The sequence below is a fragment of the Manacus vitellinus genome, unplaced genomic scaffold (assembly GCF_001715985.3).
Source record: "Manacus vitellinus isolate BGI_N305 unplaced genomic scaffold, ASM171598v3 scaffold_31_pilon, whole genome shotgun sequence".
Classification (NCBI taxonomy): Eukaryota; Metazoa; Chordata; class Aves; order Passeriformes; family Pipridae; genus Manacus; species Manacus vitellinus.
The window spans coordinates 165,614-189,857 of record NW_021940379.1 but is presented as its reverse complement, the minus strand read 5'-3'; the positions used below and the strand labels follow the sequence as shown (position 1 = coordinate 189,857).

The window sequence follows — 24,244 nt, the reverse complement described above, 5'->3', positions numbered from 1 at the left end:
GGAGGCCACAGAGAAGAAATAAGACTTTGTGAGAAACTCTGCTGGTCCGAGGAGCTGGGGCCTCCTGCTGCTGTCACGGGGAGCAGCCACGGCCATGGTGCCCCCTATCAGCATCCCCTCACAGGGGTGCTTTGTGGGGTGCTGATAAGCAGAGCTGTGCCGTGCTGTGCTGCACTTGGCTGCAGAGCAGGATAACCACCACTGCATCCAACCCTGACCTTTCCCAGGATCGCAGTGTGTTCCCCCCAGGACAGTGGGATGTCCCCAGGTCTGTGGTGGGGGACATGCCAGCCATGGCTGTGGTGAGAGCTGCAGTGCTGCTGAGTCACACCGAGGACATGGCCGGGCTGGAGGGGCCACTGGAGGCTGTATAGGAGACTGGGAGCTGGCAGCCCACCTGACCCCTGAGGGCTGGGGCGTGGTTCACCTTCCCTGGGCAAGGAGCAGGGACACCCTCGGGAGTGCTCTGGTGGGTGCTGACCTGGGCAGGGCTGAGCTGGGTTTGCCCTGTTGATCCCTGAGGGAGCCGGCTTGGCCTTGCACTTTCTCCTTGTTCCAGCACAAAGGGCTCCTGCTGCTCGGCGAGACCTGGCCGTGCTTTGATGCGAGGAAATGCATGGATGTGATCCATCGTGGCCGGATGGGCTGAGCCCAGCTCCCCCAGCCCAGCTGGGCCCCGCTGCAAGGGCTCCAGCCATGCTGGGGGGAGCCCTGTGGCTGAGAGCCGGCATCCCTTGCTGCCTGGGCTACCAGGAAAGGCTGCAGCCGCTGTAATCAACCCCCAGCAGCCGCCGCTGCGGGAGCCTGGGGCAGCTGGACAGGCTTGATGATAATTGTGCTTCCTGCTGGTGTGGCTGGTCTGCAGATGGACTCCCACCGGTGCAGGGAGTGGTGCTGGGCCTGCTGCAGCACTGCTGGGTTTGTAAATCCCAGTGCTGGCAGCTCACCTGGGGGTGGGGGGCTCTGGAGAGGGAGAGGTGCCTTTGGGGGGACAACACGCCAAATAGGCAGCTGTGGGTGTGGTGTCTTGCATGGTTTTCCCACCTATTTGGCCAGTGTCCTCGTTGTCTCTTGCCATGGCTGGGCAGTGATGTCTGTGCAGGGCACCAGGTTGGCACAGGGCCCTGCTGCTGTGTGGAGTGCTCAGGGTTTTGGCGAGGACAGGCACACGGTGTCCCAGCCCAGACTGGATGCTGGCAGCTCCGGCTCAGCCATCATGGAGTGGGCAGCAGCCACTGACCTGGCCTGGTGCTGCTGCTGCCCCAGTGCCCCCTCCTCTCCGTGCAGGTGGCCTGGCCGGAGGGATCGAGATCTGCATCACATTCCCCACCGAGTATGTGAAGACGCAGCTGCAGCTGGACGAGAAGGCAAACCCTCCCCGCTACAAGGGCATCGGTGAGCACCTGCCCAGTGCTGGCCCCAGCCCCTCGCTGGGTGTGGGGGCTCCTGGGGAGCCTGGCTGGAGCTGGGGTGGGATTTGGCGGGGCGGTGGGGGGTGGTCCTCGGCGTGGCGGGTGACAGTGGCACTGCTGTGCTCTGCCACAGGGGACTGTGTGAAGCAGACTGTCCGTGACCATGGCATCCGGGGGCTGTACCGGGGGCTCAGCTCGCTGCTGTACGGCTCCATCCCCAAGGCCGCCGTCAGGTAGGTGTGTCCCCATGGCGTGGGGTGAGTGGGGGGACCCCCAACAGCAGCAAACAGGGACTGGTTTTCCCCTCAGTGTCTCCATTGGTGCTTCACTGAGGCCAGGTGCTTTCCCAGACGGGAGGTCCTCTCGCGGGGTGGGCGGCTGCTCCTGGAGGCAGACCCAGAACGGGGGGTGCAGCCCCCTGTCCAGGTGCCCAGGGGTTGGCACAGTGGCTCTTTTGCAGGTTCGGGATGTTCGAGTTCCTCAGCAACCAGATGAGAGACGAGCAGGGGCGGCTGGACAGCACGCGGGGCCTCATCTGCGGGCTGGGGGCTGGCGTGGCCGAGGCTGTGGCAGTGGTCTGCCCCATGGAGACCGTGAAGGTGGGTGGGAGGCAGCTGCCAGTGTCCCCTGCCTTGGCACTCCTCACTGGGCTTGGCGGGGAGGGTGCAAGAGCCAGGGGTGCCTGACTTTTGGGGAGCTGAGGGCCACATGAGTTTGCTCAGGCCAGTTTTGTAGGGGAGGATCTGATGCTGGAAAGCTGTTGGAGGTCAAGTCAAGTGCTCCTGGCCCCTTCCCCCCTCTGGGGAGGAGCCCCACACTCAGGAGCGATCTTGTCACCCATTTTTGGACTGTAAACCCACATGGCTGCTTGCAGCAGCAGTTTCCCAGGTTTTGCTCTGCAAAATGCTCTGCGGGCCATGGGCACAGGCTTCCCCTGTGGTCTCTCCAGTGTAGCCCGGCCGCATGGGTTGGCTCTGGTCTTGGGACTGTCCCTGGCACAAGGCAAGAGGTGGCCAACAGCCCTTTGGGGCCATCACACCTGCCCTTACCTCAGCCAGGACGAGCACATCATCTCCTTGTAGGTGAAGTTTATCCATGACCAGACCTCTCCCAACCCCAAATACCGTGGTTTCTTCCATGGCGTCCGGGAGATCGTTCGGGAACAGGGTGAGTCCCGGGGAAGCGGCACCCTGACCCCCTGGGTACTCCCGTGCTGTGGGGACGGGGTGGGAGGTGGTGGATGGGCACAGGCTGGGATGGGTGGCCTGAGGAGGTTTTTCTCTGCCAGTTGAGGCTGGTCTCCCCTCCAACACTCTCTTCTTGCAGGACTGAAGGGGACCTACCAGGGCTTAACTGCGACCGTCCTCAAGCAGGGATCAAACCAAGCCATCCGCTTCTTTGTCATGACCTCCCTCAAGAACTGGTACAAAGGTATGGTGCCCTCATTCCCCCAGGCCAGCCTGGCTGTGCCTCTGGCTCCTCCAGCCCACCCTTGGGAGCTGGGATGGACTTTCCATCAGCACACCCCCTACTTCTCATGGCTCAGTCACCCAGGATGCAGGAAGATGAAAAACAGGGTGGGGTGGCCCCAGCTCATGGGGCTGAAAGGTCCTGGTGCTGGAGCATCACTTTCACACCCACCCTGAGCCCCTTGGTGCTGTGTGGGCTCTGTGGGGCTGCTGCTGCTGGACAGTCTCCTCCGAACACTCCAGCCCCCAGCTCAGCACCATGACCACGAGCAACCAGACCTGGGATCTTCCTTGTGGGCTCCCTCGGGAATGAGTGCTTCATCCCACCACTACTCTGCCCTCAAACTTTTTTCCTTCCCAGGGGACAATCCCAACAAGGTTATCAACCCCTTCATCACAGGGGTGTTTGGAGCCATTGCTGGAGCTGCAAGTGTTTTTGGCAACACCCCCTTGGACGTAGTGAAGACCAGGATGCAGGTACGGTGCCAGGGCACGGTGTGGGACCACTCTGCCGGCAGCAGGCTGGGGCCACCCGCTGGCTGGGAGCTGTTTCACATAGTCCCTGGGGCAGGCACATGGTGGTGCTGGGATTTGGTTTGGGAGATACCTGGGGTTGGTGCTGGCAAGTATTTGCACAGAGATGGGGATGTCCCTGCCGGGTGTGATTCACAGCAGCGAAGAGGGATCAGTTCCTCATGGCACACCCCCAGCTATCTGCCTCCCCCACAAAATCCCCCACATGCACCCTGGCTCTGGCCTCTGATCCTGCTTTCCCCTTCCCACAGGGGCTGGAGGCGCACAAGTACAAGAACACCTGGGACTGTGCCTACCAGATCATGAAACATGAAGGGCCCGTGGCGTAAGCTCTGCGGTGGGGGCGGTTGGGGGGCAGGATGGGCAGGGAGGGGGCTGTGAGGGCACCCAGCCCCACGGCCCCCTTTATCCCCGGCAGGTTTTACAAGGGCACGGTGCCTCGCCTGGGCCGCGTCTGTCTCGACGTGGCCATCGTCTTCATCATCTACGACGAGGTGGTCAAATTCCTCAACAAGGTGTGGAAAACGGACTGAGGGGCCGGGCCAGGTGGCCCCGCCTCCCGGGCCCTGCAGGGCTGCAGCTGGAGAGCAGAGACCAAGCCCACACCCGGCTTTGGCGCTGCAGGGGCCAGGTCTGCCCCGCACGCCCTCCCCCCAAACCTGGCCACCTTTATCTTTAGGAACAGGCTCTGGAGCTGGAGCAGGTTAAATTACTAGTTATGTGCTAAAAGGAGCAGGGAGGGAGCAGCATCCCACCATCCAGACCCCAAGCATCCCAGTTCTGCCCACCCCAGTCCCCTGCTGACACTTCCCCCTGGTGCCACATCAGGTGTGAGTGCCAGTTATCCAGGGTGAAGTGTCCCCTGGGACAGTGGCCCCAGGGCTCCTGGCAACCAGGAGCTGCTGTCTGCCTGGGGAGCAGCTCTTTTTGGGGATGGTGAGAGCTGCCCAGAGCCATGGTGCAATGCCAGGCTGTACATGTGGCATTGCAAGCTGCTGCTGGGGCTCACACCACTGGCTGGGAGCGATGCACTGGGTCACAGCAGCTCCAGGGGGAGCCCAACAGCCCTGCACCTCCCGGGCCGCGAGGGCAGTGACCTGCTGGTGTGGCCCAAGGCTTCCTCCTCCCTCCCTGCCAGCACCAGGACCACCGGCGTGCAGCATCCCATCCCTGGGGTCCCACTCAGCCCTGGGCTGCTGGGCAGGGGCTGCCCAACTTTGCACATACAGCCAGGCCTTTAGTTGTGCTCACGGCAGGCCGGGGTTGGGGTGAGCTGGGTGCCCCCAGCACTTGCCGTTTACAGTCGAGTGTGTTCGAGCCGGGGTGAGGAGGGGCAGCCCCGCCCCGCAGACTCGGCCCCTCGGCCGGGGGGTGCAAACCCCTGTCTTCTGCCACATTCCCCCCGTCTGCCCTCCCGCCGCCTCTCTGTGGCCCCGTAGGTAATCCTGTAGCTTTTGGAGCTTCACGCTGACCCACTAACACCTGTGGCCGTGGGGCCAGAGCCCTGCCCTGCCCACGCCAGGCTGGCCCCACACGATTTGTGCCAAACTTCTCCTGAGGGAGTGGAGGGCTGTGCAGGAGCCAGGGCTCTACCCCGACCCTCCTCCCTCTTGTTGCCAGCGATGAGCTCAGCCTTAACACAGGAGGGTGAAGGAGGAAAGCCCGGGCACGGTTTACCTGCGGCTTTCGACTCTGAAGCCAGCGAGGGTTGCATTATTGGTTTTTTTTATTATTATTATTCTGTTTTACATTCGCAATTTGAATAAAATCAGTCTGGCTTTAGCAGCTGCGTTGGTGTCTGGGCGGTGCTGAGTGAGCAGTGAGCAGCTCCTGCCCTGCGGGTGGGGGACAAGGCTCCCCATCGTGCCAAGGTGGTGCTCCTGGGGGAGCATCAGCTCCCAGCCAGCAGTGCACCATTCACATGTGCTCCCAGGCAGCGCCAGGGTTGTGTTGTCCCATGAACTGTGCTTTATTAGTAATCCTGGGTACCTGTGTGAAGTCCTTGCCCTGCTGGGACGTCGAGGGGCAGTGGAGCAGAAGGGAACAGGCTTTGTCCCCCTGCCCAGCCCCGGGGGCGGTGCGGCACGGCCGGAGATCCCAACCCACCACCAGCACAGCCCTCGCTCCTCATCCAGAGTCCAGGAGGTGCAGGGCAGAGCCATCCCTCTGGGCTTGCAGGGTCTCGGTGCTATGCAGGGCCTGCTGCTCTGGGGGGGCTGGCTGCTGGCCACCAGCTGCCTGGTGGGTGCCACGGGCAGCTGCCGGCACCGCTGCTGCCCGGGCAGGAACAACGTGTGCTGGGCCCCCAGCGCCCGCCGGGCTCACTGCTACTGCGACTCGTACTGCCAGAGGACCGGGGACTGCTGCCAGGACTACCACGCCACGTGCCGCCGCGCCGGTGAGTGGCACAGGGCATGGCACTGGCCAGGCCTGGGGACACCAGCCTGGGCTGCTGCTCTGGGTGGTGGGTGTTTGCTGGTACCTGTTAGCCCCTGCTTTGAGCGGTAACAGGGTGCATCTGTGGGTGCCGGCTGGGCTGGATTTGTAACAATGTCTGAATTTTCCCCTTTTTTCCACACTGAATGTCTGGCTGGTCCCAGTGCAATGAGAGCCCGTAGGGGTGGCCTCTGGTCTGCAGCTGACAGTGGCGCTGTCATTGCAAGCCTCAGAGTGGTCAGTGTGGGACTCAGCAGGACAAACCCTGGCAACACCCCTGCCACTGTCACAGGCAGTGCCTTGCACAGGGACGTAGGAACCGGGGGGCTGTGCTGGGGGTGCCAGACAGGGATGTGGGCTTGGGGATGCGGAGCCAGCCCGCCCTGGGGACCCAAACGTGAGCAGGCAGGTGCCGGCTGTGGCCCCCTGGACAATTGCAACAGTCAGCCCTTCCTAATCTCCAGGGAGATTAGCGGGGTCCCAGCTCAGCGCGATGCAGCACAGGGATAAAATCCTGCGGAAGCGGCGCACAATGTCCCTGTGCTGGTGGGGGTCAGGGGAGAGGGGCTGCTGGGGTCACCCTGGCCCTTGTCCTTCCTCCCCTCTCCCCCTCCCCTCTGCTGCATCCCTCCTGCACTCCTCTTTCCACTGTTCATGGCGCTGAAGGTCTGTCTCTTTTCCCTCTCCTCCATCCCTCCTGCTCCCCTGGCAGCCGTGGGCTGCTCGGTGGGGCCCTGGGGGCCGTGGAGTGGGTGCAGCTCCCCGTGCGGGGTCGGCAGCAGGGCCCGCAGCCGCCAGGTCACCGTCCCGCCCCGGCACGGAGGGGAGCCCTGTCCTGACCTCAAACAGCGCCGCGGCTGCCTGGGGGAGCACCCAACCTGCGGGACAGCCAAAGGTAACGTGGGGTGCCTGATGTCCTTTCCTGTGGCTGACCCCATGTGCTGCCGTCCCCGCTGCCTGTCCCGGGGTGTCTTTAATCATCCACATGCCCCTCACGGCTGTTCTTCTGCCAGAGGTAGCCAAGATACTCCCCAAGTCCTTCAGCTGGGACTTCAGAGATCCCTGGCGAAGAGCTGGGCTGCCACTGCTGGGGGAGCCCTCTGGGTATGTGTGGGGTTGGGGCCCCTCTGCAACCCTCAGACCCAAGACATTTTTGCACCCCCTAGCCATTAATCTTTTCACCACCCAAAACTATGGCCCCATTGCACCTCCATGGCCCCTTGCATCCCTCTAGGTCCATTACCTTCCCACCCCCTAAACCATGATCCCTTTGCCACCCCCTAAAGCTATAGTCCCTTTGTCCCCCTGCAGACCTATAGCCCCATTGCACCCTCATACAAAGCTATGGCCCCTTTGCACCCTCCACCCTCAGAGCCATTATCCTGCTGCCCCAAACCATGACCCCTTTGTACCCCCTAAGCTCATGGCCTCTCTACACCCCCTCAGAGCCAATACCCTTCTCACTTCCCCAGCCACGGCCTCTTTGCCTCCCCAAAACCACATCCCCTTTACACCCCTGATCCATCAAAAAACCCCAACCTCTGCCCTGCTTTCCAACCACCATTCCCCCTGTTTTTTCCCACCATTTGCCCTCTTTCTTCCCCCCCTGCTTTCCCTGCTCCCCAGCTCTCCCCTCCCCAGCTACTGCGGCTATTTCCGCCTGACGCAGGTGGGACCCCCCTGCCGTGGGCAAGGCTGGAGCCGCCGGCTGCACCGGGACAAGCAGGTGTGTGTGGAATGCTGGGGGGACGTGTCCCACCACCGTGCCCATTGCACTGGACATGGGCTGCAAGGAGCCAGGTAGGTGGTAATTTTGGGGGGGACAGGCCCAGATGGAAGAACATCTTTACATATCCCTCAGGCATCTTTCTTTTATGTTCTTAATATATTAATATATAAAACTATTATTATAATATGCCATAATATAATATACCATAATAAGATAAATCAATAATGTGGACTATAAGTTGATGATATATAGTATAAAAATAAATATATTTAAATAGAATATTTCAGTTGGAAGGGACCTACAATGATAATCTAGTACAACTGCCGATATGTATTCTTATATGTAATATAAAACTACATATAACTTTTGAATTATATTTAATTATTTGTGGCACACCCCAGTTCTCAACAATTTTCCCTTCTAGGACATTTTGGGTGGCTGCCTCTGTGGTGGGGTGCCAGGGCTCGTGGGTACAGGAGGGACTGCAGGAGGGTTGTGTCTGCTCCCCACCCGCTCTCATCTTTGTGTAGGATCTCCCTGGGAAGGTGAGCTGAGCCTCCCTATGGCACCACTCCATGCTGGGGAGGTGGGGGGATGAAATAAAAATGTGGTGTCTTTTATAATTTCATCCTTCTGCAGGTTTGCTGCTCCCCCTTGTATCCAACTCCCTGTGTTTACCATTAAATACTTCGTTGAAGAATGGGAAGAAAATCCTTCTTATAAAGATTAAAAATAAGGGAAATGCTGAAGTGTGGTGATTAATGGTAGAAGAACATCACCAAGAGGTTAAATCTGACTGAGAAGATGATTGCAGCAGTGACATGATGTCATGCTCGGCCATGACATCATGCCATGCAATCAGCTGCCATTGGCAAGCAATATGAGGATGGAGCGTCTGAGATCACTCCCTGGAGTGAATGTTGGGTGAGCTGGGCAGAGTGACTCAGCTTTGTGCTGTGGTTTGCAGACAGGAATTAAACAGAGACACCCAAAACCTGCACGTGGGTGATGGTGCCAGAGGGTGTCCAGTTCCAGCTGTGGGGCTCAGCAGCTCCCACTGGAGGGAGCGAGGCTGAACTGGGTGGTGCTGGTGCCCTTCCTCACTCAGCGTGAAGTGGCCTCACTGGTGGGGTCCCTGGTCCAGCCTTGGCCTGTAGTACCACAGCCTGTGGTGGGAGGATGTGCCGTGCCAGGGCTGGCTCTTGCCAGGCTGGCCAAGGGAGGAGGGAGCCCAAGGTGGGGACAGCCCTAGGTCTGGAGGTGGGAAGGAGAGGGCAGCTCATGGAATAGCTGCTCCAGCCTCATCCAATGGGACTCTGGCTGCAGGGTGGCAACCAGCACCCATCCCCAGGAGGAACAGACTGTCTCTGTCCCCACAGTGGGGACTGTGGCCCTGGGCAGTCCCAGTGCCTGCAGAGGACTGTCAGTTGCCCAGCTCTCTGTGGAATGTAATGAGGAGGGTTCAGCCAGGCATTGGGTTGTCACCTACCCATCAGTTGCCTATGGCCATGAGCCAGGGTGGCCCGTAGGGCTGGGGGCTTGAGCGGGGGGCTTAGGATTTGAGGTTCCCTCGCTGCAGCCAATGGCTGTTGCCTGTTTGCTGCCCCAGGATGTGTTTGGCTCCTGCTGCCTGTTACAGCTCCCTCTCACCCCCTCCTCCTGGGCAGGGAAATTAAAAGGCTTCAACACTGGGAATGTTCTTGGCCTCTTTATTTGGGATGAAATCCCAGGTCGGCCGTGGACAAAAACACTGGTTAAAAAAACAGGTGGTGGGAGTTGAGGAGCACAAGGGGATGTGAGGGCTCTGGCGTGTGGGGCCTTCCCTGCCAGCCAGAGCCAAGGGCAGGGATGCCATGGGCACAGTCCAAGGTGATGATGCACTGGAGTCAGGTGGACAGTTAGAAAACAGTGGGAACAAAGTGAGTGTGTCCCCCACTGCGTGTGATTCCCCTGAGTTAAACCACTGAACCCACAGGCCTGGCTGGTGGCCAGAGAGCATCCAGCAAAGAGGGATGTGACTGCAGGGTCTCGTGTCACACCACTGCATGCCAGGAGGTGTCAGGCAGTCCCAGATGGTGGTCCCAGCTCTCCTGGTGCATTGCCCTGACTGGACACAGGGGCCAGCCCATGCTGCACCAGCAGCCCCTGCACCAGCTCCAGCTCCTGTTCCAGCTCCTGGGTGCAACAGTCCAGCCCTGGCACAGCCGTGGCACCTTCCCCCAGTACCTGCAGCACCCGTACCACCAGCCGGGCCCTCACCAGCAGGATGGCCACGGCTGTGTGGAGTTTGGCACAGCCCAGCACCTTCATCCCCCAGTGGGCACCAGTCCCTGAGGAGAGAGAGGGTGAAGGAGCTGTGAGCATGGTGGGGTCTCTCAGGGAAAATCTGGCCTGGGGATGGGGACACCAGCTCACTTGTCCTGGGGGCTCCACACTCGCCCTACCTTGGCTCCAGCAGCGCTTGCAGTACCGCAGTTCCTGCAGCACACCGGGGCCTGTGGCTTCCAGCCAGTGCAGAGCCGAGGCCTGGAGTGGGCTGCCAGCAGGCACCTTCTCCAGGAGCTGCATCAGGACAGGGAGCAGCTGCTGTGCCAGGACGGCTGGCTCTGCAAAAACGTTGGGTTCATCCTCCTTGTACAGGCTGGCAGCTCTGCAGGGAAAGCCAAGGCATGAGTGAAGCCAAGGGCTGGCTCCAGGGTACCCTGCACTCCTTCATACCAGCCCACAGCTCACTTGTTGGCCTCCAGCTCCTCCACAATGCTCCTGAGATCTAGGATGGGGAGGTGCTGCAGCAGTGAATTGAAGGTCTCAGGGTGCTCCCCAAATTCTCCCAGAAGGAGCTGCAGGAGGCTCTGGAGCCCCACATTGTCCTGCACAAAGGTGCAGCCATCTCGGAGTGGCTCCCTGGGGTTCTGCTGCAGGAGGCTGGCAAAACCTGAGGCCTCCTGCCGGACCTCCCGCTCCTCGTCTTGCAGAAGGTGAATGGCCATGTTTATCAGCCTGGGGAAAGGGAAGAGAGAAGAGAAGGGAAGGACACTGCACACAAAGTATTGCAGCCTGCTGGAGGGGAGGGAAGCACTCACAGTCTCTGTGAGTCCCTGAAGGACTTTTCTCCTGGACTGTGAAAGGCACAACCAGCACTCAAGAACTTGCAGCTTGGGAGGGCAGGGACCATGCTGGGACTGAGGGACCCAGCAGTGTCATCTGCTGCTCATAAGGGACTGGCTGCTTCTATTAAAATGCCAACCAGGCATTTTTTTTGTAGGCTGCAAGCTCTTGGCTGCCAGTGATTTTTGAATGAGTGGGGTTTTCTTCAAGGAGTTTTTTGCAGGGGACACCTTTTGCAGAGCAAATTAACCTGCAGCACGCTAGGGCTTCAGGGAGCAGTGCTGCTGGGAACGTGCTGCGGCCACGGGGCAGCACCGCTCCTGTAAGTGCAGCCGTCCCCGGGGATGGGCTCGGGGACCTACCGCAAAGCCACGGGGACGAGCGAGGGCCGGGCAGCTCGCAGGGATCGCCGCACCACAGCGGCCCCCGCCGTCTGCAGGGAGCGGGCGGCCGCCAGCCGCAGCACCTCGCACGAAGCAGGCCGGCAGCAGTCCTCCAGCGCCGCGCACCAGCGCTCCACCAGCCGGCCGTCCTCGTCCCCGAACCTGCCAGAGGCCAGGGAAGGACAGGGGATTCAGGCACACCTTCCCGCTCCGCCACGGGGACCAAAGTCCACCAGCGGCGCTGAGATCACAGGACCCAGGTGCAAAGCTGTGATTTATAGTCCTTGTTTCCAGCAAGGACTAAGAATCTGCTGGGTGAGTCGTGCAGCTCCCCGGCAGCAGCAGGGACCTACCAGTGGGCGAGCAGCAGGCTGGCAGCACACAGCGCCTGGAAGAGGAGGTCGGGGCCAGGACGCTCAGCCTCCACCATGTGCAGAAGCATCTCCAGGCATGCTGCCCAGGAGCCCTGGAGTCTGTGGGAAGCTTCCTGAGACCATGATGAGGGATCTCTGTAAAGATGCAGCAAAGCCTCAAGGTACAATCTCAGGAACTCTTTGTCCCTTCTCTCTCGCAGCACCGACCGCAAGCTCTCCTAGTTGACAACGGGAAAGAAGGTACATGGTTAGTGGTCCCAGCACTGCGGGGTGTCAACCAGGCAAGTGTCCCACACCCACACACCCTCAGCCTGGGGAACACTGTGCTTCTCAGGGATCCCATCTGTGTGGTGCGCTGGGGACTCCCTGCTTTACTTGGTGACTTTTTGAGCCTTGCCATACCAGCAGTGTCAGCCTGAGAGCCTTCTCCAGCTCCTTGCATGTTCCTCCCTCCCTGGCGACCACCCAGCTCAGGATGGCAAGCTGGACATCGGGATTGGGCTGCTGGACAAGGGAGCAGACAGCAGCAATCCGCTCGCTGTCTGCCAGCTGAGCTGCCTCGCTGCACATGAAGTGGGCCATGGTTTGGTGGAGAACGGCCAAGCCAACCTGCAGAAAAAAACAGGATTCCTCTCCCAGTGCTCAGCCTCGAGCGAGCGGTCCTTGTGCCCCGCCCAGGCCCACTGCCAGTCCGGCCATGGCCATGATTTTCCCGGCAGGCAGCGGTACCTGTGGCTCGGCACGGCCTGGCTTTCCCCTTGGCAGGAGGCTGCCCAGCTCAGTGCTGATGGAATCACAGATGTGCTGGGCGAAGCCAGGGCTGAAGGATGCAGGGAGGAGGGTGAGGACCTGGAGGAAGGCGGCACGGACGAGCGGGCAGCGCTGGGCAGGGGTGAGCAGCCAGCCCCGCGCCTCCAGCTGCAGAGCCACGGGGCGCAGCGCCTCGGCCGACAGCCTGCAGGGAGACACGGCCTTACCACAGGCACAGCGCCGGGCTGGCCGCCCTTCTGTGGCCAAAAAGCTGTGTCTTGGCACGCAGTGACCACAGGGATTGCAGGTGGGGGGATAGCCTGGCACCACTCACCCCCTGGTGCCCGTGGCAGAGGCCAGCAGCGCCCGCATCTGCAGCAGGTGCCCATGGACAGCGTTGTGCCGCACGCGGATCCGTCCGGGTGCCGTGGGCACGCTGCCGGGCGAGCTGCAGGAGGAGCCCACGGCGCCGGGGTGGTGGGACAACGGGCACCAGGGCCTTGGCAGCCATCGCTCGCACGGCGTAGATGGGGCTCTCTGCCAGTCCCAGCAGTGGCCCCAGGAAGGGAGCAGAGGAGCTGTGGAGCAAAAAGGTAACGTGTTGTGATGCTCTAGTCAGAGCAAAACCCCCTGAGAGCCAGGGCCACCCCCAGCACCACAGGACCCCTTCCCACTGTAGGAGCCCTTGGCTGAGGCAGAGCATCCCCACTGCCCCCCTACCTGCTGGAACTGTCAGCACCAGGATGCAGCTGAGCCAGGAGGGTGAGGATGGCGTGGAGCGCGGGGTGCAGACGGAGCCCCCCTGGCATGGGCGTTGTGGCCACCCTGAGCTCATCCAGCAGCACAGCACCCAGCTTTGGGTGCTGCCCGAGGAAGGCGGGCAGGCTCACCCCCTCTGCCAGGCAGCCCTCCCCGTGGCTCCGCGGCTGCCCCAGCAGCCGGGACGTGAGGGCGCCTGCAGGGACAGAGAATGCAGCATCAGGTCCCATCCAACCCTGCCTGGCCCCCTGCACTTCACCCCAGCCAGGCTCCGAACCCGGGGGTGTGGGGATCTCTCCCTGTCAGCACTCACTGAAGAGCTGGATGGCCGCGTTCCTCATGGCCCAGCACGGCGAGCCCAGGCCCCGCAGCGCCAGGGCCATCATGGGTGTGGCGTGGCACAGCACCGCCCCACCCAGCCCTGTGCCACGCACCAGCGTCTGCAGCACGTGGAGGGCACACACCTGGGGAGAGTGCAGGGATCAGCATCACTGGGCAGGGAGGGCATTCGTGCTTCCACAGGAAGAAAAGATGGTGGCAAAAGACAGGGGAGCCAAGGGGCCAGCAGCTCTTGGGCTGCTGGGCTGGGCAGCACAGTCAGGACTTTGGGTTTTTGCTCACTCTGAGGTCTCCACTGGAGAGGTCTGAGGTCTCCAACACTGGATACCCAGTGCGGCTCCCTTCAGGGGACCTTGTGCAGATCACCCTGTCCCCAACAGGCTCCAGCAGCCAGGAGCCCCACACCCACCTGAGGGAGGTCGAGGGTCTGGTCCCAGTCCTGTGGCAGTGCCGTGGTGGCCAAGGCCAGCAGTGTCTGGATGCAGCGGGTCAGCAGGGGCCGTGCCTGCGCCGGGGCCTCCCCGCTGACGATGCAGAGGAAGAGCATGGGGAAGCCGGCGGCACGGCGCGTGATCGAGCTGCTGCGGGGCCCGCTCAGCGCCTCCAAGCCCTGGCAGAGAGACAAAACCCACTGAGATATGGCTGGAAACCTGCTGCATGGAGCCTGCAGCTGCCCTGCAGTGCCCAGCACCAGCATCTTGGCTGCCAGAAGGGCGCTTGCCCCAGGGAGTGAGGACACAGGGAAACAACCCCGGGGCTCCCTGGGGCATGGGGGAATCAAGGAGCACAACGAGCACAGTACCTGCTCCAGCACGGCCCGGGGGATGGCCTGCAGCTCCGCATCCGGGTGGTTCAGCAGAGCAGCACAGAACTTGGTGAAGCCCATGCTGCAGCCCTCCACTGCTCCCTGGGGCACAGCAGTGTCAGGGCCCTGCACCCCAAAGGCTGCATCCACCAGCCCCCCACAGCCCCAAAAACCTCTTTGCAAAGGGGAAGGAGAAAGCAAGCAGACATGATGGTGTGGGGATATGACAGGGGATCCCAGCCACGGGCTTCCAGCTGTCCCCACGTCCTGCCCTGGAGCAGACTCTGCCCTGTTCCACTCGCCCTCCCTCCACACCAGTGAGGCCAGAGCAGGGACAGAGCTGAAGGGGCAGGCAAGAGGTCAGGACATGCTCTTACCCAGTGCCGGCAGCGCAGCAGGATTTCCTGGAACACCCTGGTGGCCATCTGCAGGGTGGGGAGTGGTAGCAGGGGGCCCAAATCGGCAGGCAGTGCTGGGGCCAGGAGCAGCTCAGCCAGGCCCCCCAGGAGCAGCCCAATCTCCTGGGAAGAAGAGGAAGGTCAGCAAGACTGGCATAGAGGAGGATAAGCTGTGAGGCTGTCAGAAAGGAGCTTGGATGGGCAGCTGCAGGGCTGCAACCTGGGAAGCCCAGCTCTGCCACAACTGGGGGCTGTCAGCGTCTGGGAACCAGCTGAGCTTCATAAGCACAGGCAGGGAGGGGAGGTGCTTTTGGGAAGGCTGGTGGTTGCATCTTCCCTGGAAGGGGTGAGGACGTGCGTGAGAGCTCTGAGGTAAGGACAGATTCCCCCATGTTCATCCCCAGCAAGGGTGAACGCCCCAAGGGGAGGTGAAGAGCAGCTGGGGTGGGCAGGATGGTGAGCACCATGCCAGGCTGCCCCTCTTCCACTACCATGAGGAGGGATCCCTACCTTCACTGACACCCAGCAGCATGTCAGGATCAGGCTGTGCTCCTCTGACAGGAGGACTGAGTCCCCCTCCTCTTCCTCCTGCCCCTGGTCCTTCCCCAGCATGATGAGGGAGCCGATGGCATTCCCCATGTCTGCAAATGATGGGGCAGCAGCTGCAAAAGGGAAAGCCTTGTCTGAGCAGGGTGGTGTGGGTCAGCAGGAGGGGGTGCTGCTGGGGTTCAGGGGGACAGATCCCTGTCTGGCCCCTAGTCGCTCCTGCCCTGCCATGTGCCCCATTCAGGACTGCAGCTGCCCTTTGCCCACTGCTCTTCCAGCTGCTTCCATCTTGCAGGTGCCTTGCTGCTTCTGGAAGGCTTTTGCCTCTACATGCAGTTAAGAAAGGGACTCAAAGCCAGGCACGCTCCTGCAGCTTCCAGGATCCTCTGCCCAGCTCCTGCAGCTTCCAGGACCCTCTTCCCAACACCTGGAGCATCCTTCCCAGGTGTCCTGCTTTGCACTTCACTCCCTGGCCAACATTCTGTGCCCAACCCCAGCACTGTCCCCTGCTAGAGACACTGAGCCCAAAGCAACTGCATCCACTCAGGTTGGAGGGCTGCTGGGTCAGGAATGGCTGTGATTCAGTTGTCAGTGGTTCCCAGGGCTGGTTCCCTCCATGGGGACATGCTCACCTTGCTCGTTGGCGCCAGGGCCTTGCTGGCTCTGCAGAGCACCCAGGAGGAAGGAGGTGACGTCTCTCACCGTGGTCACGAGGCGGGTGAGGAGCTCCTGCCAGCTCTGAGCCAACTCTGCTGCCTGCATGGAGACGGCCACCTCCGGCACCTGGAGCAGGCACCTCCGCAGGGCTGCGATGGCTCCTGCAGGACACCCACCCCTGGTCACTGCGGTGCCGGCACAGCCCTGGCTCTCCTGCCTGAGCCCGTGGCTGATGTGGCTCACGGGCAGGGGCAAGGACAGGGCCCTGGGTGAGGGCGTGTTGGGCACGGGGAGTGGCAATACAAGGAAACTGAGGCGAGGATGTGGCACCAGCACATGTGGCCTCAGTCCTGCCTGTGCAATTCCTGCCTGCTCTAATTCCTGGGGAGCTGCTGCAGGAGCTGCTCACTGCCCTGCCAGGCTGGGCCATACCGTGCATGGGTGCGGTGGCCGCTGCCCGCAGCAGGTCCTGACGTGCCACCGTGTACTGGGCTTGCAGCAGGTGGAGAAGGTGCTGGGCGAAGCACAGCCCTCGGCTGGGCAGCGTCAGGGCTGCTTCGGCCTCCAGGGCCAGGCTCTTCATGGTGCCACTGTCTGACCTGGGGCAAGAGGCAGACACTGCTGCAACAACTGGGGAGTTTCCTGCTCATTTTGTGCCATGAGGTTCCTTCCTCCCCTGGTGCAGGCTCCTGTGCCCCAACCCTCCCCACTGCAAGGCTGTCGCAAACGCCAGCCATTGCTGCCCTGAGATATAAATGCAAACTAGTGAGGCACCAGTGCTGCCAGTGCACTCTCGGGGCTCCTGTGCCACCCCAGGGAGAGGGAGGGAGGGGCCAGGAGCTCGTACTTCTGCAGGATGGTCTTCATCAGCACGGCTCCAGCTTCAGCCTCCTGCACTCGGGGGCTGCCCAGGGTGTCCTGGGCCAGCTGGAAGAGTGCCAGGGCGATGGGCTCAGGGAATGTAGCAGGGAAGTAGCGGACAAGCAGCTCCGAGGCCAAGTCTCTGATCTGCCAGGACAGAGAAGAGGTGGGGGGAAAGTGGGACATGGGAGAATGGGAAGCGTGGTCGGTTTCCCCTCTCAGCCTGCTCGATGCCAAGGCAGGCATCTTTATGACCTCTCCTTGTCTTTAGGAGGCTCACCTCGTTAGTGCTGTCCTGCAAGCAGCTCAGCAGTGCCAACAAATTGGGCTGGGAGAAGAAGTCCCAGCAGCCTCTCTGCTTGGCGTAGCTCAGCAGTGTGGCCATGGTCCCTGTGATGGGGACATGGGGCAGTGGGATGGGATTGTCAGGGATCACCCCTGCAGCCCAGGGGTGATACTCCAGGTAGGTTTCCCATACTCACGTGGGGGCTGGCCTTTCTTCCTGTTGGGGCTCCAGGTGTCTGTGCAGGTCTCCAAAACAGCAGCCAGGAGGAGCAGAGCCGTCTTCTTCCTCTGGTAGTTGCAGCCCGGGCTGAGTGAGGCGATGCTGAGCTGCAGCAGCCACTCCACGAAGGCTGCAGGCAGAGAACACAGCAGTGAGGGATGCTGGGCTGGGCACCCACCTGTGGATCCCCTGGGGCTGCGGTGGAGGTGCTGGGTGGCTGCCTCACCTACTGCCTGGTTGAGCTGCCCAGCTCCCTGGTCTGGCTCGGTGCCTTGCGGCACCTTCCCCCGCAGCTGTGCCAGGGAGCTGTCCCGCAGCCGGACCAGCGCCTTCCGCACCGCTGCCTGCAGCAGCTGCCGGAACGAGGAGGAGTCGCAGTTGAGGTTGAGGGGCAGGAACTCCCGCAGCAGCTGCATCTCAGTGCTTGAGAGGGGCTGGTTGGTGCTGGGGCTGCAGCAGAGGAGGCCCAGTGCTGCCAGCCGAATGCCCTCCTCTCGGGCGCCCAGGCAGCAGGAGAGCCGCTCCAGAGCCTCGTCCTGCAGCGGCAGGGCCCCTGCCACGCTCTTCTGTGCCTTCAGCAGCGAGACCCAAGCCCGGAGTGACGCCGTCGACGTTCCCGCCACCAAACTGCGATGGCCAGCGGCCCCTGGGTGCGGAACTGCCGGATGGGTCCAGGTGAGGAAGTTTTGCAAGCGTTGCTCTGCAGGCATGGAGGGGGGAGCGAGGCCTGGAGACCAGGGGATACCAGCACTTGCCCAGCGCTCCGCCCAGAGCTGCCTCTTGCCCTGCTGCCCCTCCTGCCACTCGCTGAGCTGCTGCCGCACCAGCACCTTGTAGACCTCGGCAGCAGCAGGACACAGGTGGTTGGTGGAGAGGCAGCTCAGGAGGTGCTGCGGGAGGTCCGGGTAGGCATCCAGAACCTGGGGGAAAGGCAGGTGACCCTCATCTCCCTGTCAGATTGAGAGCTGCATATGGCAGCAACAGATCTGGGTACAGACTACACTGCAGTCAGCCCTGGCACTGACCACCTCAAGCTGCTTTTGGTCAGCTTTAGGTGGGCACCAACAGGCAAAGCTTCCCTTCCCACTGGCACTCTCCAGGGATGCACTGCTGTAGCTCACTACTCAAGGGATATCATGTCTTGGGTGATGCTAAAACAGCCCCCCTGGGTGGGAAGGCTGCCTGCTCACATGGCCGAGCTGGGTAGAAGGTGACAGGCAATGGACAGAGGCTGTGCCTCCCTGGCAGCAGTGCCAGCTGCAACCAAGCCTCCCTGTTCCCCACCTTCCCTACCTGCTGGCTGCCCATGTAGGGGATGATGGCACACAGGGGCACATATCTTGCTTTAATCTGCCACGGCATTGAAACCACCCTCTGCAGCATCTGTTGGTAGAGGGGTCTCTCCTGATCCTGGAAGTGCTGGCACTCAAGGTGGTAGATCTCCAGGAGCAGTCGGAAGGAGCTGTGGATGAACTCAGACACCCCTTCCACCTGCAGGAGAAGGACAGCAAACAGGAGGGGTTAAGGTGGGCTCCCTCTCCTGTCTTGATTTTCTGTGGCTGTGGACTTTCAGTAGTGGCTGGTAACCCTGGGATTAGGAGCTGGGGATAGGGGGATGGCAGGCAATGAGCCAGTAGTGTGGAAAGTCTGGGACTGTGCTGGTGGGTGATGCCCTAGGGCGGGTGAAACACTGGGACATGGCCTTGCAGAGCCTGTGTGTGACAAGTGCCACGCCCTCAGCAGAGTGGGTGCCCCTGCCCTGGCAGCCACAGGCCAGGGGGTGTATTCAGCTGAAACAGGCAGGGGTGGCTATGGGCTGGGGCTGAAGGAAGGGCTGTTCCTGGCTGCCATGGTATGGCCCTTTCGCACCCTGGCCTTACCGGGGTCTCAGCATTGTCCCACAGCAGCTGCGTGATCTGCTGGAGCAGCTCGGTGTCCTGGGCCAGGATGCGGGTCCCCGTCAGGTGCCAGATGGCAGGAAGGCTCTCCCGCAGGCGCTGCAGCCACAGGGCACAGGCTGCCAAAGCAGAGAGCTCTGCTGCAGCCCCTGCCCCCAGACTCGCCTGCGGCAGAGCTGGCAATGGGCTGGGGGCTTAAGGACTCCGTGTGCAGTGGCAGCAGTTCCTCCTTTAGGTACATGAGAGCCCCAGAGGGTTAGTGCCCTTGGGGCTGGAGCAGAAATTAATAGCAGTTTCCAAACCGGCTACCAAGATCCAGAAAAGCATCTTCCCAGGGAGCAGACGAAGCACATGGGAGCTCCATGCACCACAAGCACAGGGAACCTTTCAAACCTCCCCACTGTGGCAGGGAGGTTCACTTCCTACCTTGGAAGCAGTAGTAGTGGCAGTCCTTCTGCTCCTTGGTAAGGGCACACACAGCAGGAAAGACCACGTCCAGCAGCAGACAGGCCTGTGGGAGCACAGTGGCTCAGGGAATAGGCAGGTGCAGGCACAGGCTTTCCAGGGTGAGAAAACCCTGCTGTGAGACAGGCAAGGAGAAAGCTGCCTGGTTCTCCTGCTCTTTCAGCAGCTTATTGCTCCCTTTCACTCCCTGTCTGAAAGTCCTCAGCTCCTGAGGACTTGGGAGAGGCTGGAGATGGGCAGGGCTGGAGGCTGTGCTCCACAGGGGCAGCTCTGGGTGGATCCCGTGGGACCATGGGGTGAAACACAGCTTTGCTTGTGCAGGGGCTACTTTTGGCACTGCTTGGCTTCTCAGCCCCTCAGGAGAGGGAAACCCCTGCTCAGATGTCTTTGGAAAAAGCAAGTTCCTGGCTAACTCACTGTGCTCAATGGGATGCACAGAGCTGCTGGTGTGGAGCGGTGCAGCCTGGCTGCGTCTCCCAGGGATCCACAGCCCCTGTCAGAGGCTGCCAGCTCTCTCCAAGGGCTCTCTCGAGCCCTGGCTGCTGGGTTTGAGCTCTCCTACCTTGTGAGGGAAGCCCTCCAGCTGGCAGCTGAGGATGTCTGTCTTGCAGCATGTCAGCAAACCTCTGGTGAGCACCAGCTTCTCTATCCCATCTGGTTCCAGTACAGGGGGGACCTCCACTGCCAGCTCCCCAAACTTCAGCTCCCCAGTGCCTGATGGAAAATGGCTGCATTGGATGGCAGGAAGGTGGCAAAGCCAAATGCTGCTCTGAGAGCAACCACCCTGATTCATCCCAGAGTGGCCATGGGAGATGGCCAGAGGCAGCTGGGACTCCCAGACCCCGAGAGACAGACACAGCAGCAGAGTCTGGCTTGGCACCAGCCTCTGTCCCCTTACACCCAAACACTCTTGTACCCGTTGCCAGAGGCCATTCCCAGCTCGGGATGGAGCACCCACCTTGGCTGGGGAGCTGGAACAGGGTCAGTGTGGCGCTGGCCCCACGCTGGGGCTGTGGGGCTGTGTTCACCAGCATGCTCAGGGCTGTGCCCGCCAGCAGCCTCGTGTCCTTGTTCGGGGCCTGGACTCACAGGGGAAGCAAAGGCACAACTCAAAACACCATTTAAAACCAAACCCCATTTAACTGCCTCCTCCATGCCCCTGCAGGCAGCTACACAGGGTTCTTCGGACATGCCAGACACTGGGCTGCCTCTGCAGGCTTCCCCTGGGGAAGAGAATGGGGAAAGCTCCTAGGAAGGATGGCATTGCTCTGCTCCTTGGGACAGGCAGCTCTATCCCTCTCAGAGCCTTACTCACCTTCCCCCAGGCCACCTCCAGCAGCAGTCCCAAGAGGCTCTGCAGGGTCTCACTCTTCCCCACTGCGCTCCACACCAGGGGGGCCACATCCTTTGGCAGTGCCTGGAAGAGCTGGAGGCAGGCCTGGAGGAGCAGGAGGGATGGGTGCCACAGGGATGGCCATCAGTATCCCTCACCTCCAAAAAAGCAGTGATGTCCCAGGAATGGCCATTTAAAGCAGCTCGATGTATTACACCCCTCCTGGACACTGCTGCCAGTGCCCAGCCAGTCCTTGCAGGTACTGATCCTTCTCCTGCTCCGAAATCCAGCTCTTACCTTGATGCCCAGGTAGCCCCAGGTGCTGCCAGGCACGGGCTGGCTCTGCAGCACCCAGTGCAGGGTGCTGGCCAGGTGCTGCAGCAGCAGGGCCAGGTTCTGCCGCCAGTGCTGCCGTCCCAGGCTGCTCTCCTCCAGGAACATGCACACTGCGGGCAAGGGGACACCATCAGTGCCGTCCCAGCACTGTGCTCACAGCCAGCCCTGCTCCCCCAGCTCAGCCAAGGGCTGTGGTGCTGGTAAGTGAGGTGGGAACGGGGCTGGGATGCTGGGGATGCTTTGGCTTGCCTGGTTTTCAGCTGTCCCAGGTGGGTGGGCAGAGCATTTTGTGCTGTTGGGACCTCTGCAGAGATCCCACAGATGTGATTGATCCCCGCTCCCCCTCCCATGAGTGCAGAGGACCCAGTCTGGGTGGGCAGGGGATGTCCTGTGCACTGGTAGTGTGGGCAGAGGGGAAGGAACAGAGACTGACCTGACTGAAGGTCCCCAGGAGACAGCACCTGTAGGGGCAGAAGGACAGCTTGTCCCACAGGATGACATGCTGGGGCTCAGTGCCTTGGACAGGAGGGTCCTGCCTGTGCCAGAAGCTGCCCCAGGGATGAGCAGAGGGCTGGTGTGATGGGCAGCCACATGTTGCCAGCTGCAACCAAGGGCAAATCCCCGGAATGGTGGGAAGTGAAGTGAAGGACCCCGAGCAACCCCAACTAGGAGATCCCTGTCACACACGGCCTGCACCCAAACCCCCATGAAAGTCAGTGCCACTGCACAGCTGGGGTTCTCTCACCTCTCCCTGCAGTGCCAGGCTGGCCAGCAGCGTGCCCACCTCCTGGGCCAGGAGAGCTTCCTTTCCCACTGCCAGCTGGGTCACCATCTGCTGGGAGACACCCCAAGTCAGCCACTGTGCCCAGACCCCCCGGAGACACCGGCTGCAGAGTGCTACCAGGAGAGCCTGCAGTGTCTCCAGTAAGGATGCTCTGCTCCAGAGCGTGCCAGGGCCAGGCAGAGCGGGGTGAGACCTTGCACTTCTGGCCAACAGTTGCTCTGAAGTCACAGCCCAGCCGGTTGTGTTACAGACCTGTTCCAGTTTCTGGAAGGAGCTGGAGCTGCTGGTTGCCTCCATCTGGAAAGCCAGGATGCAGCGGAGCAGGGGTCGTGCCTCTGCCTCACCCAGCGCCTGCAGACCCTCGCTCAGCACCCGTGTCAGCAGCAGAGCCTCCTCCAGGTGCTTCTCTTTGCATCTCTTGGCAGTACTCCTGGAACAGCACAGGCGTGGGGTGAGGATACCCCGGCCCGGTGGAGGTTGTAGTGGGGGAATACCCTGGCTCAGTCGGGTCTGGGGTGGGAATGTTCCAGTGCAATGTGGATTGGGGTCGGGGTGCTCCAGCTTGTTAGGTGTCAGGGTTGGAGTGGCCCATCTTGCGAGGCTCCTCTCTTCCAACTGCACTCAGCATTGCACTGCGGGGAAGGGGGGATCGCGTGGGGGAAACGACACGAACTCCTCAAAGGTTAGAACCTGCAAACCCTTTGTGGGGCGGGGTGGGCGGTGCAGAAGGACATGAAAAATCCTAAAGACTGCTGCCCTGCTGCTACAGAGCAGGCTGGAAGGGTTTGGGGACACGTGGGGGTAGCTCGAACCCCTTGCTGGGTACCGACCCTCTCACACTCCCTCCCTGCCGGCCCGCGCCGGGGGGATGCTCGGGGGGATGCCGAGATCCGCGCCGGGCGATGCGGGGGCTCCACACCGGGGGTTCCCCGACGGACCCGCAAGCGGGGGGATACCGGGAGTTCCCTCCCCGGGGCCCGCGGTCTTACCCCGCGAATTGGCGCAGGCAGCGCAGGCAGGACAGCACCGGCGCGGCGATGCCCAGCGTCCCGTAGAAGGCGGCGCAGGCCCGCGCCTCCCGCTCCGCTCCCATGGCCGGGAGCGCCGGCACCACAGACCATAGAGCTCTCCGGAGCTCGGGCGGGCTCCGCCGGGCTCAGCGGCCCCCCCTAGCGCTGTCCCCCGGCCCGCCGGGCTCCGCCGGGCTCCCCCGGGCACCGCGGGGCTCTGGGAGCGCCGCTCGGGAGGAGGGATGCGCGCGAAGCCGAATCCTTGGATCCACCGCCGGCTGCGTGCCAGGGGCTGAAAAGCATCACCATCATCCCAAACTGTTTCCACAGTCAATTATAAGCGAGAGACCCCAGAATGGCTGAAAAACAGGGACGCGGTGCTGCCTGCCGAGCACGGAGGGATTTGGTCAATGTGAGGTGGTGTGAGATCTCTGAAATGCCGCCTGGAATGCGTCAGGGTGAAATAGTTGTCTCATTCCATCGCGGTTCTTTGCAGAAGAGGAGGTTTGGTACCCCACAGTCCTCCTTCTGCACCGTGGGTACCCTCTCTGGTGTCCAGCATCCCTACCAGCAGCATCACTAATAACACCAACACCCAGTGGAGAGACTCCACTTCTTCCCAGGGGATGAAACGGCCTTTGGAGAGAGAGAAACAGATTTATTATAACACTAGATGTTAATTATCATCTAATCCAGATTATTTTATTCTTTTTATCAGTTGGCACAGGGTTGAACTATTTTAATAGGCACAATTTTAAGGTGACCTTTAAAGGTACCTTGCAAACCAAACCATTCCATGACTCCATTATTTCTGCAGTTTTGTTAATCATAGTTTTAGCACCTGACTAATGCATTCCACTGAATTTCAGCTATCCAGAAAGTGCTTCTTGTTTTTGACTTTGAAGGCTTGTTTTTACCCTGTGCTTTTTCTCACAGTGGCACTGGTGTGAGTGATGGGCATCGGCTGCTGATGCCACTGGATAAGCCAGTGTCACAGACAGCCCAAGAAAACTGGCTGAGATGCACTTGTGGCTGCACTGGGTGGCCAGGAGGATGCTGAGATGTGGCTCCCTGGTCGAGAACTGCACTTAGGGATGGAGAGCACCCAGCCTGTAGTTTTTGGCAACATTTGTCAGAAACATCCATCTCTGTTCTGCTGTAGAAACCAGTCTGAAAGCCCAAATCCAGCCAGGGGGTCAGTGAAACAGCCCAGGATTCGTCCCAGGTAAGACCGAGGAGGTCACATCCCTCAGACCTGATTGTTCTCTGAGCACCATGGCCACCCCACAGAGGTGATGATGGAATGGGGAGAAGCACTGCCAAACCAGAGCTCCCACAGGTGCCAGCACCCAG

General features: G+C 61.1%; 3 protein-coding genes across 4 annotated transcripts; 2 read left to right on the top strand and 1 right to left on the bottom strand.

Annotated features, from left to right (window-relative positions):
• The first annotated feature begins 1,190 nt into the window (after window positions 1-1,190).
• On the top strand, window positions 1,191-5,197 carry SLC25A1 (solute carrier family 25 member 1). The gene is made up of 8 exons (XM_029961191.1): window positions 1,191-1,395; window positions 1,546-1,645; window positions 1,873-2,011; window positions 2,495-2,579; window positions 2,739-2,843; window positions 3,243-3,358; window positions 3,667-3,740; window positions 3,834-5,197. The coding sequence occupies exons 1-8, from the start codon at window positions 1,191-1,193 to the stop codon at window positions 3,946-3,948; spliced, it is 939 nt and encodes a 312-aa protein (XP_029817051.1). The 3' UTR covers window positions 3,949-5,197.
• Window positions 5,198-5,314: 117 nt separating this feature from the next.
• On the top strand, window positions 5,315-9,238 carry LOC103758438 (somatomedin-B and thrombospondin type-1 domain-containing protein). 2 transcript variants are annotated; one of them, XM_025895527.2, is made up of 6 exons: window positions 5,315-5,813; window positions 6,564-6,746; window positions 6,865-6,955; window positions 7,521-7,651; window positions 8,005-8,125; window positions 8,220-9,238. In XM_025895527.2, the coding sequence occupies exons 1-6, from the start codon at window positions 5,606-5,608 to the stop codon at window positions 8,308-8,310; spliced, it is 825 nt and encodes a 274-aa protein (XP_025751312.1). In that variant the 5' UTR covers window positions 5,315-5,605; the 3' UTR covers window positions 8,311-9,238. The 2 variants fall into 2 exon arrangements, with proteins under 2 accessions (XP_025751312.1, XP_017931644.2); XM_018076155.3 differs by having other exon boundaries at window positions 7,478-7,651.
• Window positions 9,239-9,275: 37 nt separating this feature from the next.
• Window positions 9,276-22,976, bottom strand: LOC108640323 (thyroid adenoma-associated protein homolog). The gene is given in 32 exon segments (XM_018076211.3): window positions 9,276-9,910; window positions 10,025-10,230; window positions 10,314-10,580; window positions 11,051-11,233; window positions 11,425-11,663; window positions 11,848-12,054; window positions 12,175-12,400; window positions 12,530-12,630; window positions 12,632-12,773; window positions 12,916-13,150; window positions 13,268-13,418; window positions 13,703-13,903; window positions 14,096-14,200; window positions 14,476-14,619; window positions 15,007-15,158; window positions 15,675-15,860; window positions 16,132-16,298; window positions 16,547-16,707; window positions 16,841-16,950; window positions 17,043-17,195; window positions 17,292-17,985; window positions 18,359-18,556; window positions 18,946-19,082; window positions 19,390-19,474; window positions 19,991-20,142; window positions 20,387-20,507; window positions 20,744-20,866; window positions 21,059-21,207; window positions 21,531-21,558; window positions 21,843-21,929; window positions 22,134-22,311; window positions 22,871-22,976. Coding segments are annotated over 32 exon segments (5,664 nt in total). The 5' UTR covers window positions 22,975-22,976; the 3' UTR covers window positions 9,276-9,638.
• Between the last annotated feature and the right edge of the window lie 1,268 nt (window positions 22,977-24,244).